The sequence below is a fragment of the Rutidosis leptorrhynchoides genome, chromosome 2 (assembly GCF_046630445.1).
Source record: "Rutidosis leptorrhynchoides isolate AG116_Rl617_1_P2 chromosome 2, CSIRO_AGI_Rlap_v1, whole genome shotgun sequence".
Taxonomy (NCBI): domain Eukaryota; kingdom Viridiplantae; phylum Streptophyta; class Magnoliopsida; order Asterales; family Asteraceae; genus Rutidosis; species Rutidosis leptorrhynchoides.
The window spans coordinates 317,558,564-317,574,397 of NC_092334.1; the positions used below are offsets into that span (position 1 = coordinate 317,558,564).

At 32.0% G+C, this 15,834-nt stretch overlaps 1 protein-coding gene across 1 annotated transcript in view; it reads right to left on the minus strand.

Moving 5' to 3' along the window:
• Window positions 1-11,964, minus strand: part of LOC139888776 (phosphoglycerate mutase-like protein 4) — a 43,835-nt gene extending 31,871 nt beyond the window's left edge. The window contains exons 1-4 of the mRNA XM_071871763.1: window positions 11,879-11,964; window positions 11,406-11,502; window positions 10,618-10,668; window positions 10,396-10,498 (exon numbers count right to left, since the gene is read on the minus strand). Of these exons, the coding sequence (XP_071727864.1) occupies window positions 10,396-10,498; window positions 10,618-10,668; window positions 11,406-11,502; window positions 11,879-11,964 (337 nt within the window). The remainder of the gene's footprint in view (window positions 1-10,395; window positions 10,499-10,617; window positions 10,669-11,405; window positions 11,503-11,878) is intronic.
• Window positions 11,965-15,834: the final 3,870 nt, after the last annotated feature.

Sequence of the window (15,834 nt, forward strand, 5' to 3'; positions counted from 1 at the left end):
GACCTAATTTAACTCATGACGAATTTTTGAAATATTTTGGGTTGATTGATGAAAGATATTTATACCTTAAGAATAAACGTTAAATTTCGCCGTGATGTAATAAATTTTTAAATGATATCAATAATTTCTGTCGCCAAACCTAATTTTATTCAATACCAATTTAATACTTTATAGCGAACAAATTAGCGTTTATTATCAAAAGGTTAAAAATAAAAATAAAAAAATAAAAACTGTACAGACTTACCTGTGAGATAGTATTCTTAGTGATATGATCTATCTCATTCATAAGATAGTCGGTTTAATTGATTTTCCATGGCTACATAGGCGTAACCTCGAGCATTCAGTGTTTTTTCTTCTAAACATATGAACGGTCCGTCTCTGCATAAAGTAACAAATTCGGTGTTTGAATAGGTTTGATTATTTGAACCTTTACCTCCATGTGACCATTTTCCGCATTTGTGACATCTTTCTAGGTGTCGTGCTCTTCTTTTCGCTGCGGATTTTGATTTTCCTTTACCAAATTGTAACTTATTATCTTCGCATCTGGATTCTTTTCTTACTCCGTCCAATCTTTCTCTGATTACTGATACTATTTCACTCGGAAGTGTGTCATTATTACGTTTAGTGATCAAAGCGTGTAGCATTGGACCATGGTTTAGTTCACAGGAAGTCTTCATTTCGTAAAAACCTAAAAAAAATAAAAATTCAGAATGGGGGGAGAAGACTAGTTCTTTAGGGTCTGCTAGGGAAAGACCATTCGGGTTCCATTTTCGAGAACTACACGAAAACAGAAAATCTAACTCTAACAGAAATACATATTATCCTTTAAAAGACTTGATTCTCCCCACACTTAGTTAGCTGTGGTATCGAAATTGTGATTAACTTCATTGTCAACTTCCATTGGACTATCTATGTAATGTTTAACTCTGTGACCATTAACCTTAAATTCAATCCCATTTGAATTTATTAATTCTATCATTCCGTATGGGAAAACTCGTTTGACTATGAATGGTCCAGACCATCTTGATTTCAATTTTCCAGGAAATAGCTTGAATCGTGAATTGAAAAGAAGAACTCTGTCTCCTTCTTTAAATTCTTTTGAACTTCAGATTCTTTTATTATGCCATTTCTTCGTTCTTTCCTTATAGATTAACGAATTTTTGTATGCTTCATGTCTTAATTCTTCTAATTCGTTTAGTTGACTTAATCGTAGACGTCCAGCTTCATGTAAATCAAGATTACATGTCTTCAAAGCCCAAAATGCTTTGTGTTCAATTTCTACTGGAAGATGACATGCTTTTCCATAAACAAGTCTAAAAGGTGTGGTTCCAGTTGGAGTTTTGTAGGCTGTTCTAAAAGCCCAGAGTGTATCCTCCAATTTAATGGACCATTCCTTCGGATTTGATCCTACGTTTTTCTCTAGAATACGTTTTAAAGCTCGGTTGGTATTTTCAACTTGTCCACTTGTTTGTGGATGATATGCGGTGGAGATTTTATGAGTTACTCCATATCTTTTGAGAACTTTCTCAAGTTGATTGTTACAGAAATGAGTTCCCCGATCACTTATTAAAGCTTTCGGTGTTCCAAACCTTGCAAAAAGACGTTTTAAAAAGTTGACTACAACTCGTGCATCGTTAGTTGGGAGAGCTTGTGCTTCCGCCCATTTAGATACATAATCAATGGCTACGAGAATATAGAGATTATTATGAGATTTTGGAAATGGACCCATAAAGTCAATATCCCAAATGTCAAATACTTCACATACTTGAATGACATTTTGTGGCATTTCATCACGTTGACTTATTTTTCCGGCCCATTGACAAGCATCACAGGATTTGCAAAGAAGGTGTGCATCTTTGTAAATTGTAGGCCAATAGAATCCAGCATCATAAACTTTTCTTGCTGTTAGTTGAGGCCCATAATGCCCTCCTATTGGTCCTGTGTGACAATGGTTTAAAATTTTACTAGCTTCATCTCCGAATACACATCGGCGTATTATTCCATCTGGACAACTTTTAAACAGATGTGGATCTTCCCAAAAATAGTGTTTTATATCACTGAAGAATTTCTTTCGTTTTTGGTACGATAATCCTTTTTCAAGGAATCCACATACTAAGTAGTTTGCATAGTCTGCAAACCATGGTATTTCATTATAATCTATCTTCAATAGATATTCATCAGGAAAGTTGTCTTGTATGGCCGATTCATTTAGAACTTCTAATTCAGGATTTTCAAGATGAGAAAGATGATCAGCGGCGAGATTTTCTGCTCCTCTTTTATCTCGGATTTCAATATCGAATTCTTGTAAGAGTTAGATCCAACGGATTAATCTTGGTTTGGCATCTTGTTTCGAAAATAGGTATCTAAGAGTAGAATGGTCGGTATAGACCACCGTTTTTGCTAGAACGAGATATGAACGAAATTTGTCAAAAACAAAGACAATAGCAAGGAGTTCTTTTTCAGTAGTTGTATAATTTGTTTGTGCTTCTTGTAACATCTTACTAGCATAATATATAGGTTGAAATCGTTTTTCAATCCTTTGTCCTAAAACGGCTCCCATTGCAAAATCACTTGCATCGCACATTAGTTCAAACGGTAGATTCCAATTTGGTGTTATCATGATCGGCGCATTAGTGAGTTTCTCTTTAAGAATATTAAAAGATTTGATACATTCATCTGAAAAGATGAATGGAGCATCCTTTTCTTGGAGTTTATTCATAGGAGTGGCAATTTTAGAAAAATCTTTTATGAAACGTCGATAAAAACCGGCATGCCCTAGAAAACTCCTAACTCCTCTAACATTGGTGGGATGTGGAAGTTTAGCAATTACATCTACTTTAGCTCTATCCACTTCAATTCCTTCTTTTGAAATTTTATGTCCAAGAACGATGCCTTCTTTAACCATGAAATGGCATTTCTCCCAATTAAGTACTAGATTTGATTGTTCGCATCTAATCAGCATTCGTTCAAGATTAGCTAGACATGATTCAAATGTATCACCGAAGACTGAAAAGTCATCCATGAAAACTTCCATGCATTCTTCTATCATGTCGTGAAAAATCGCCATCATGCACCTTTGAAAGGTTGCAGGGGCGTTGCAAAGTCCAAATGGCATGCGTTTATAAGCAAAAGTACCATAAGGGCACGTGAATGTGGTTTTCTCTTGATCTTCGGGTGCTATTGGAATTTGAAAATATCCGGAAAATCCATCAAGAAAATAATAGTAACTATTTCTGGCTAATCTTTCCAACATTTGATCAATAAAAGGTTAGGGAAAGTGATCTTTTCTGGTGGCGTCATTTAATTTTCTATAATCAATACATACACGCCATCCTGTTACAGTCCTAGTAGGAATAAGCTCATTTTTTTATTTGTAATGACAGTCATGCCACCCTTCTTAGGCACGCATTGAACTGGGCTTACCCATGGACTATAAGAGATTGGATAAATTAGACCTGCGTCTAGCAGTTTAATAATTTCTTTTTTAACTACATCTTGCATATTAGGATTTAGTCTTCGTTGGCGTTGCACATACGTTTTATGACCTTCTTCCATAAGGATTTTATGTGTGCAATACGAAGGACTTATTCCTTTAATATCATGAATCTTCCATGCAATGGCTGGTTTATGAGCTTTCAACACAGAAATGAGTTGAGATTTCTCATTTTTAGTAAGAGAAGATGATATTATTACAGGTAATTCAGATTCACCATGTAAATAAGCGTATTCCAAATGGTTTGGAAGTGGCTTTAACTCTAATGTCGGTGGTTCTTCTATCGATGATTTATATCGATATCTGTCTTCTTCTTTTAGCATTTGAATTTCTTCTGTTGTTGGTTCATATCCATTAGCTATTAGTGTAGCTAACATTTCAGCTTCATCAATTGGTTCATTACCTTCTCCTAAAGAACATTCTCCTGTTCCTTGTAATTCTGGAAATTCTTCTAACAATTCTGCATGTGAGTCTATAGTTTGAATATAATAGCATGTATCATCTGCAGATTGCGGTTGTTGCATTGCTCTATCAACTGAAAAGGTAACACTCTCGTCCTCTATACTTAGGGTCAATTTCTTACCAAACACGTCTATCATTGCTTTAGCCGTGTTTAAGAATGGTCTTCCTAATATGAGAGGAACTTGAGAATCTTCTTCCATGTCCAGAACAACAAAATCTACTGGAAATACTAAAGTACCAACTTTAACTAGCATGTTCTCCATTATCCCTCTAGGATATTTTATTGATCTATCGGCTAGTTGTATGCTTATTCTTGTTGGTTTCAATTCTCCAAGGTCTAGTTTAGCGTATAGTGAATACGGCATTAAATTTATACTAGCACCTAAGTCTGCCAATGCTTCTATTGAACTAAGACTACCCAGAAAACATGGAATTGTGAAACTTCCTGGATCAGATAATTTTTCTGGTATCTTATTCAACAGCACTGCTGAACAATTAGCATTCATAGTAACGGCCGAGAGTTCTTCCATTTTCTTTCTATTTGTGATTAGATCTTTCAAGAATTTAGCATATCTAGGCATTCCTGAAATCACATCAATGAAAGGAACATTTACATTTATCTGTTTAAACATATCCAAGAATTTGGATTGCTCGGCTTTAAGTCTTTCTTTTTTATTTTACTCGGGTAAGGAAGTGGTGGTTGGTATGGTTTAACATAAGGTTTAGCCTTAACTGTGTTATCTTCATTAACCTTTTCAACTACCGGTTCTTTTTCCTTATCTTGATCAGGTTGTGGTTCTTGTGGAGTAGGAATAGCTTCATCAGAAGTTACAGGTATTTCAGGTGGTTTAAGTGTTGTACCACTTCTTGTGGTAATGGCTTTAGCTGTTTCATTCTGGGGGTTTGCATTTGTATCACTAGGTAAACTTCCCGGTTTTCTTTCACCTATTAACCGTGCTAGGTTACTTACTTCTTGTTCCAAGTTTTGAATAGAAGCTTGTTGATTTCTAAATGCTTGAGCATTTTGTTCATTAGTTTGTTTTTGAGATGTGAAAAACTGCGTTTGAGTTTCAATAGCTTCGTCATCATATCTTCTAAATTCAGCTTTTTATCATCGGTTTGTGGTGGTTTGTTTTGAAAATTAGGTCTTTGCTGGTTGTAAGTATTGTTAGATACTTGTTGATTGCTAGGACCTTGTTGGTTGTTGTATGGAATATTTCGGTTATAATTCTGATTTTGATTGTAGATCGGTCTTGGCGGTTGATAATTATTCTGATAATTATTTCCAGGCCTTTGGTTTAGATATGAAACATTCTCTCTTTGTTCCATTGTTAATTCAATACTGAGACAATCTTTTGTCAAATGTGGTCCTCCACACTGCTCACAACTAATTCGTATTGAGTGGATATCTTTAGTCATCTTTTCCATTCGTCTCTCGACAGCATCTATCTTTGCGGAAATGGAATCTAAGTCATGGCTAGAATCGGCTCTAGATGCTTTAGATGATCTAACGATATCTTTTTATTGGTGCCACTCATGTGAGTGGGAAGCAGTGTTATCAATAATTTTATAAGCATCAGTTTCGGTTTTCTTCATAATGGAACCACCAGCTGCTATATCTATGTCTTTTCTTGTAGTGATGTCGCATCCTTGGTAGAATATTTGTACTATTTGACAGGTGTCTAAACCATGTTGCGGACATCCTCTTAATAATTTTCCAAATCTTGTCCACGCCTCATATAGAGTTTCATTCGGTTTCTGTGTGAACGTAACAATTTCTCCTTGAAGTCTTATGGCTTTAGATGCCGGAAAGAATTGTTTAAGAAAATTTTCAACTAAAACGTCCCATGTATCAATCGCCCCTTCAGGTAACGATTCCAACCAATCTTTGGCTTCTCCCTTTAAAGTCCAGGGAAATAACATGAGATATATTTGTTCATCTTCCACTTCTCAGATTTTAAATAGTGTGCAGATCCTATTAAAGGTACGAAGATGTTCATTTGGATCTTCCTTCGGCGCACCACTAAATTGGCATTGATTAGTCACCATGTGTAGAATTTGTCCTTTGATTTCATAATCTGGCGCATTAATGTCTGGATGAGTAATTGCGTGACCTTGGCCAGTACGTTTAACTCTCATTCGGTCTTCCATACTTAAAGGTTCCAGATTCTCCATAATTGAATTTGTTGAATCGGAATCACTAGAGGATTCTGATTTAATGGTTCGTTCCTCAACAATCCCTGTTTGAATGATTGGTGTTTCCGGAGGAAAGTTTAGTGGTTCAGGATCTATGAATCGTCCCTGAATATTCTCCGGATTCTCAATTGTGAGGTCGGGTTCAAAAAATGGATTATCAACGGCGACAATATTAGCTAGATGTCTTGATCTAGTTAGAGGTGGTGAACGTACAAAAGGTGGTGAACGTCTTGCTCGGTGCATTCACTGAATATCCTATTAGTTTTTTAAAAAGGAAAGAAAAATTATATAAGTTATCCAATCAATAGACTTTTCTGATTTTGCCCACGTTTCGAATAGCCAAAAGATGCAGCAGAGGGGCAGGATTCGTTTGGTCTCAATATAATCGAGGACTGTTTGGCTCCAATAACCCGGTCCACGTACAAATCCAACTATTACTACGAACCAGAAAATTTTGATGTCTATCAATTTAACCACTTAAAATAAATTTTCGTAATTTTAAGAAATTTAGATAAAAAGTAGAATAAAAATCTATGTCCTAAAACTAGAATGGCGAGAAATAAGAAAGAAAAAGAGCGCGTCGAAAAAGGTCAAAAAAGAAAAAAAAAAATTTGAAAAAGGCGTCGAAAAATAAAAGAGTGACTTATAAAACTTAAAAATACTTGACTAACCCATCCTTATTACTATCACTAACTTAAAATTATAATCGCAAATTGAGATTACTAATTGGAATGATAATTGATACATAGGTAAAAGGCGTCTAAAAATATTAAAGCTTACAAGTAGAACTATATCCCAAATGGCAATATCTTAAAAAGGTACTAAAACTTAAAAAGGCGTCGCAAAATTCTAAAGCACTTAAATCTTAGTCTAAAGAAAAAGCACTTAAGGGATTTTACGGCAAAGCCTAAAAATCTAGAAATAAAAATAACTATGGCAAAAACTATGTCTTAAAACTAAATACGAGCGAAAAATACAAAAGTTACGCTAAAACAATTAAAAAGGGACAAAATATAAAAATATACTAAAAGTTGTAAAAATTACAATTTTCATAAAAATATTATTTTTATATTATTTATTTTATAAAATTATTAATTTTATAATTTAATTAAACTAAATAAAATTAAATAAAACAAAATAAACTAATTAAAACAAAATATTATAATAAAAATACCCTAATTAGGGTTTAGAATTAATAATAATAATAATTATCCCGTAATTAATGCTGTTAGGGTTCCTGTGTACCCGTGTCAGGGCTGCTCCGTGACTTACGGTGCCCGAGGCTGAAAAACTCCGCGAGTCGCGGGGTTTTAAATTTCAGATCAGGTTGCTTCGTTTGACAGGTTCAACGTAATTTTATTTATATATTTTTTTTTATTTTTCTGTTTTTAATTTAATTAAAATATTTATATAATTTAAATAAAACTTATATTTTAAAAACTAGAATAGAAATAAAAATATGTTACAATTTTATAAATAAAAATCTTAAAACTAGATTTATATATAAATTTTTTTTTTCGGTTTTTGATTTTATGTTTTAAATAAAAACAAAATATTTAAATAAAACTTATATTTTTATAAAATAAAAATAAAGAAACTTTATAAAACTTAAATATTTAACAAACTCTTAAAAATATTATATTTTTATTTTTCTTTTTATGTTTTCGAATATTTAAAACGTATTTTTAAAAAAGCGTCTTTTTATAAAAGTAAACTAAAAATAAATTTTTTTTTTTATATTTAGCGTTGCGCTTTCGGCGTTTAAGTTCCCCGGCAGCGGCGCCAAAAACTTGATAGTTAAAGCTAAGGGGTATAAAATACTATTAAATACGATACAATTTTGCACAAGATATTTATTTATTTATAGAATGGATATACTTAAACCTTGCTACAACACTTATAGGCAGTGTACCTAATCTTACAGTAGTGTAGTTTTTAGTAAGTCCGGTTCGTTCTACAGGGAAAATCTTTTAATCAAAGCTTAACGCTATATTAGTTTTATTTTATAAAAATACAAATATATATATAAGTAATATTATTATTATAAAGGGGGGTTTTTACCGTTTAATGACCGGTTTGTCGATTTTAAAACTTTAGTCGCAGTTAAAACCAAAATTAAAAATAAATACAAGAATTAATGTAAAGTAAATAACGATAATGAAATTGCGATAAATAAAAGTGCGATAAAATAAACTTGCGATAATTAAAAAGTACGATAATTAAAAGTGCAATTAAATACAATAACAATAAATAAAAATGCGATAATTAGAAGTGCAATTAAATATAAAATAAAGGAAATTAAATATGAAATAAAAGAATTATGCTTATTTAAACTTCCGTAATCATGATGTTTGACGTGTTGATTTTAGTTTTATGCCAATGAGTTAATTGTCCTTTGTCCTAGATTATTTAATATGTCCGTCTGGTTTTTGTCCATAACAGTCCATCAGTCAAAAATATAAAGTGCGAGTGTCCTCGTCAAATTTTCCTTATACCCGAAGTCAAATATTCCAACTAATTGGGGACTTAAACTGTAACAAGATTTTAATACTTTGTTTAATAATTACACCAGGATGTCGACTGAGTGTAACCCAAGGTTTTAATACTTTGTTATCAATTATGCCAAGTGTCCTTGTACATAATTTCACCCCTGTTTTAATAATTCTAGTGGCTATTAATCCATTCCCGTGTCCGGTTAAATGAACGATTATTCGTACATATAAATACCCCGCCCATCGTGTCCGATCGAGTGTATATGGTTATTTATAGGGACGTCCAATTGTAAATCTTTTATATTAACATTAACAAACTATCATTTAGTTAAACAAATATAAAGCCCATTAATAGCCCATAGTCTAATTTCTACAAGTGTCGTTCTTTTGTCCAAACCCAAATTATGGTACAAAGCCCAATTACTCAATTTTAATATTTTTAGCCCAACATCATGATTACTTCGAATTAAATAAGCATAATAATACCTTAGCTACGAGACATTAATGTAAAAAGGTTGAACATAACTTACAATGATTAAAAATAGCGTAGCGATACACGGACAGAATTTTGACTTACACCCTTACAACATTCGCTAACATACCCTTATTATTAGAATTAAAATTAAAATTAAAATATAAATATAAATATATACTGCGTATATAGATAGAGAGATTGATATATTGGATATTAAAACTCGTCGAACTGCGTTGGCTTTTATAGGAATTTGAGTCCAGGTGAACTCCGAGAGTCGCGTAATTTTTTGCCTTCAAACTCCGCAACTCGCGGAGTTTGAAATTACAGCTCACCCAACTTTGGCTCTTTGTTTGCCGACGGATTTTTAATATAAATATAATATATAAATAATTTTAAGAATTATTTAAATATTATATTATATTTATGTGCATAGTTGACTCGTAATTTTTAGTTCGTTGCGTCGAGCGTTGAGAGTTTACTCATGTCCCGGTTCCGGATTTTCGAACGTCCTTGCGTACAATTTAATATCTTGTACTTTGCGTTTTGAATCTTGTACTCTTGTAATTTCGAGACGTTTCTTATCAATAATTGGAACCACTTTGATTGTATTTTGTACTTTTGAGCTTTTTGGACCTTTGCGTCTTCAATTCGTTGAATCTGTCTTTTGTCTTCACCTTTTATTATTTAAACGAATATCACTTTTAAATAGAACAATTGCAACTAAAAGCTTGTCTTTCTTGAGGAATAATGCTATGAAATATATGTTCGTTTTTAGCATTATCACAACCACAGAGCATACTCCGACTCCTATAACCGAGACCCCCGTAAACCTGACGCTCTGATACCAGTTGTTGGGAAATTACGGTCTCACTAATTCCCACCACCCAGCCCAACAATAATAGTAAAGAAATAAGAACAATACACAACACAAGATTTAACGTGGAAACTCCAAAATAGGAGAAAAACCACCGGCACCCAAAGAGAGAAATACACTATATCACAAATTGTTACAATGATATAGACGACTCTCTTAAGCTAACTACACTCTTCAAAATATTTAACTAATACAACTCTCAAACAAGGGTAAGAAAGAAAGAAATAATCAAATACTTAAAGTGTATTGATTGGTGCAATTTGGAAGTGAGGCTTAACACTCCTTTTATAACCAAGTCACCCCCCTCCCACTTCTTCCTCCCACCTATGTGGGATAACATCCATTCACAAATACAGAGCAACCATATACATTTCTTCTAACCAAAAGTATAACCAACAAAGACCCCCACAGCTGTTTGCTATAGTCTCTGCAGTTTCAAGAGCTCGTTTTAGGTCAGAAGAATACACGGCAGATATTTCGAACTCTTTCGCTAATCTTTTAGCCACCTTCAAGGAGATCGATCATACATTTGAGGGTTATTAAGGTTTGATCTTACTTAACACAAATAAGGTACAACAACAATAAGCTTAGCATAACTTTGAAGCATAAAAGATGTGTAACTTACTGCAACTGCTTGCTGCTTTCCAGCATCATTTAGGCCAATGTCTAAATGTCCCTGGTCAGCAAAAAGAGTAAAATATCTTAGAAGAAAAGTGAAAGCTCATATGAAAAGGAAACAATCGACTGACCAATACAAGAAAGAAACTTTTCAACATAATAAAAATTATGGAAAAAGAAGCCAAGAAGCAATGATGCAATTCGAACAAAATCATTTCTAATAAGACAATTCTAACAAACACTGTTTGGATGTCAAATTGCAATTAAGCAGTAAGCATTATCGGTATCACCCAGAGGGGGACTTAACTACCTTCGCGATCATATGTCACCCACACTCACGTTCGGAGGAAAACCTAATCGCAACGACCCTGGCAATACGGTTGAAGGTTGGAAAAACCTCCTCCGAGAAGCTAATTATTGGCATTACCAATTAGATCCCGACCCTTAGAATCGAACATGCGCCTACTCGTTGAAAACAAACAGGCCGCCCCCTCGTATACCATTCAGGCAATGCCTCGATGGTATGGAAGAAGACACTTTGACACTTGCAATATATAGTTGCAGATACTGAGATACACCTTGTTATACCCTATAATAACTTTGCAGGTACATCTTATTACACTACACATGATGGTTCAGACAACTTGAAATAATCTTTAGGGTTGTTGTAACAAATGTTGTTGTCATCCACGATCTTCAAAAATTAACTTATACATGATCGAATAATCTTTAAGTTAACTAATTAGTAAGCTACAGTCAGTTAATACCAGTTATTTTAACGTAATGAGATAAAACATGGATTCTTTTAGCGGCATTCCACACGGTTTGTCCACGACGAACAACTATAATCTCTGTTATATTCTTGTCAACAGTACTCAGTTCCTCACCACTACTGCAATTATATAAATATAAATATAAATATAGATTGTATTACATATATTGTAGCAGTTGAATGAATCATAGGTTAAATTTTTTTTTTTTTTTTTGAACGGCAATTTTTTGCAATCAGTAGATCATTTATTTCAACGACCCTCATCATTTACACGTAACACACACCATTCGGGCATAGCCCAACGGTTCTCCCCATGTACTTTGTGTCATGGGATAGGGAGAGGTCATGGGTTCGATCCTTAGGAATGAGATGATTTTCTTTAAACCAATTGAACACCAATAATGGTGGTATATATTGACCCTATAGGGAGGTTTTTCTGAATTCGTTCACGGATCTCTACCCGAACCACTGCCCGAATGAATGTGTTCCCGGGTACCGTTGATCGGGTTCGGATTTTCGCCCGAACGTGTGTGTTACGTGCAAATGATGAGGGTCGTTGAATAAATAATCTACTGATGCCATAAAATCGTCGTTCAAAAAAAGAAAAAAAATTATTCATGAACTGAATCGACATTTTTGACTACATTAAAGCTCTATAAATTATAGACAATACAACAATAACAATAACAACAACAAAACCCAATACCACATAGATGGTGTATGAGGGAGGTGAGATGTAGACAATCCTGTTAGAAATATGTTCTCGGGTTGGCTACGGTTCGATCGTGGTTTGACCGTGGTACATATATTCCGAAGATATGCCCATGACATTATATAATAAAAGTCCATTTATCCTATTCGGTCACACACAAAGGCCAATCGTAAATTGTTTGATATACCTTCTAATCAGAAATTAATTTATTAATCATTAGTTAATGGTTTAATAAATTAAGTAAGTTTAGCAAACTTTTTTTATGATATTTAGTTTTGATGGATGCGTTGTGCATGATTCTTGGAGATGATCATGCATAACAAACATGCAAAACAAGTATCATGATTTATGTTTTATGTTTCCTAAATACTAATTTGAATCTTGGATTTTGGCAAAATGTAAAATGGGTTAAATTCATTTTTTTTTCATTTAAGAAATTTTTTTCAGCCTGGACAGTCCGTATTTGATGGACTGTTTCAGGGCTTTAAACTCAATATTATTGTATGAGACCAATTGCATTTGAAAGCTAACTGAAATAACTTAAATTTGAAAAAAAAATTCATCGAAAACGGATTAGAAATGAGTAAGATATGACCATTTAAAGTTACATGTATGAATCTGCCAAAATCCGAAAATTTTAATGGTAACTTGCATGTTGACTATTAAAGATTCAATGTTTAGGAAAATAAAGTACATGAATTGAAAGGATCCGAAACTAACCATCCGGACGGCGTCCATATTGATTATAAATGAATTACAACAGTTGATAACATCGCGAGGTACTTGACCTCTATATGATACATTTTACAAACGTTGCATTTATTCTTAAAAGGCAATCTATCAATACATCAAAATTTGATATGTTCGTCTAACGTTTCACAATATTCAAATGACCTAATCTGTCATTTACTTAATAATAGACTTTAATGATCTTCAATGACTCAATTGCAACGTTCTTGTATCATGGCTTAAATGGTCCCAACTAGTATCCTTATTATGAGCTAACGCACAGCGGAAGACTTAATTTGTACCTGAGAATAACATGCTTTAAAAAGTCAACATAATGTTGGTGAGATATATAGGTTTGATGCTAGCAGCGATATAACAATGGACCACAAGATTTCATATGTAAACATTTAATAAAAAAATTCTAAGTGGTTGAGCACTTGGTAACCATACTTAACATTTAATCACGTCGCATATTCCCTTTATTATGAAATCTTACTACACTGTACCAAGTATAGTCACAAAACGAAGTACTGTGCAACCGTTGAATACTGGTCGTCCAGTCCGGTTGGGGTTGTCAGGCCCGATAGATCTATCACCAGGATTCGCGTTTACAATACCGCTGTAAATAGTAGTTACCAAGCTACAGGGAAGTATGCCAGTGGTACAACTCAACGTAGAATATATTTTTCAGTTACTTGTGTCCATATCGTAAAACATAAAATACATGTATTCTCATCCCGAAATATTTAGAGTTTAAAAGTGGGACTATATACTCACCTAATGTATTTTGTAGTAAAAATACATATAACACCATTGGTAACTTATAAGGTTGGCCTTCGATTCACGAACCTAATTAATTATATATATATATATATTGATTAATATCTAAATAACAAATAAAATCAATTTATAGTGTACCAATCCTAATGCTCGAGACTAATATGTAAAAGTTAACAGAAATTCATTTGACTCAAAATAATTTCCAAAAATTTCTACATAATCAAATATTGTCATTTTATATTTTTAAATATTTAACAAAATTTATTTATAGTAAATAATAATATAATTCACTTGTTAATAAATAATATTTTATATGTAAAAATATATTAAAACGATGAGTTAATATTTTATAATAATAATATTTCCTTTAAAATAATACATTTATTAAAAAATACTAATGTTATTAATAAATTGATAATTTTAATAATAGTGATCAAAATAATTATTTAATATTAATAATGGTAACAAAAATGATAAATTGATAATTTTATTAATTATAATAATCAAAATAATATTTTGATAGTTTTTGACAAAATATTATTTGTTTTTAGTTATTAACATAAATAATAATAATAATAATAATAATAATAATAATAATAATCATAATAATAACAATAATAATATTTTTTTTTAAAAAAAAATGATAATTAATAATTTTAATAACAATAACAATTAAGATAATAATTCTTACAGTTGTTGATAAAAATATTAGTTATTAATAATCATAATAACATTAATGATAATAATTATAGTAATAACGATGATTTTTAACGACGACGTAAAAATAAAAATATTCATTTTTAATAATTCGTACAAAAGTTCAATTGGTTATAACTTCAAATCCGTCCGTCGAATCCATTTGACATCTAAATGAAAAGTTTATAGTTTTTCGCCACCTTTCCAAAAACATATAATTCATATATCTTATCTTGACCGCAAGAGTAACTAATTCAGATTCTGTCCTAAAACATATTTTGTCAAAAATAGATAAAATAGCATGCATGATCTTAATTTCTCGAGCACTAGTCAGGGACACACTAAAAGTAAATAAAAGTCAAGTTTTGAGTGCTCACGTATCAATATTGAGATTCAATATTGCAGGATAGATATATAAACACCCCGAGGGCGATAAATACTAGTTTAGCTCACGAGCAAAACCCCCGATCCATACCCATAACTTCCATAGTTATGACCCATAATCTCCTTAATTTTATCCCACTCATGAAATTAGTTTTGGAACACTTGGGCAGAACCCCGTCATAGTATTTTTGTGTATAATTAACTCTAAGGATACTCAAAATCTTAAGATTAATACTAATTTTAATCTTAATATGAATAATAATAATAATAATAATAATAATAATTTTAATAATAAAATAATAGTAATAATATTATGTTACGGAGTATTATTTTTGTTGTGCATGTGTGTGCAAAGTTAAAGTGAATGAATCAAGTGCCAGATTACACGGCATTTAAAGACATATCATGACTAGATGGGCCCCACGACTTGCACTAAATATCTCCTTAAAAAGAATCCGATGATCGTTTATTATATAAATTATATTATATTTAATTTATCTAATTAATTAAATATTATATTTTATTTACGTTTAGGGTAGAAATATAATTTTTACAAAAATTACTTTTACGTTGTCACCCATCTACTGTCTCAGTTCCGGTTTTCCAAAATAAGTTTCGTACGTCAAGAAAACTAACACTTAAAGTTTGGTGACTCGTACCTTTGACAAAATAATAGATTTAAATTAAGAAAATAATCTCACCAAAAATGTAACTTAACCTTTTGAGCATTGTGGTCATTTACTTTTATAAATCGAGGTCTCGTTGTTATTAGAAATATATTTTAATAATGTTAGTAAAATCAAAATATTGCACGATTATTTTAAAATATATATTTGATAAACACTTTTTAATTAAATATTTATTTTTATTAAAAACACAGAATATTATTATTTGAAATTTGTCAAAAGGTTTCCAGAAATTTTCTGACTTTTAAGATAATGTTAAAACCTTCATTTTACAAAAAATGACTCGTTAATATTTTTGACAAAAACAGTTGCAGATATTTATAAAATTATATTATCTTTTACACTTGCCGATAAATATAATATTCTTATATCGAAATCTATTATTACATATCTAATACTTTGTTATCGTTATCAAATAATAAATATATATCGTATACTCACGTAAATGTTCGTGAATCATCAGGC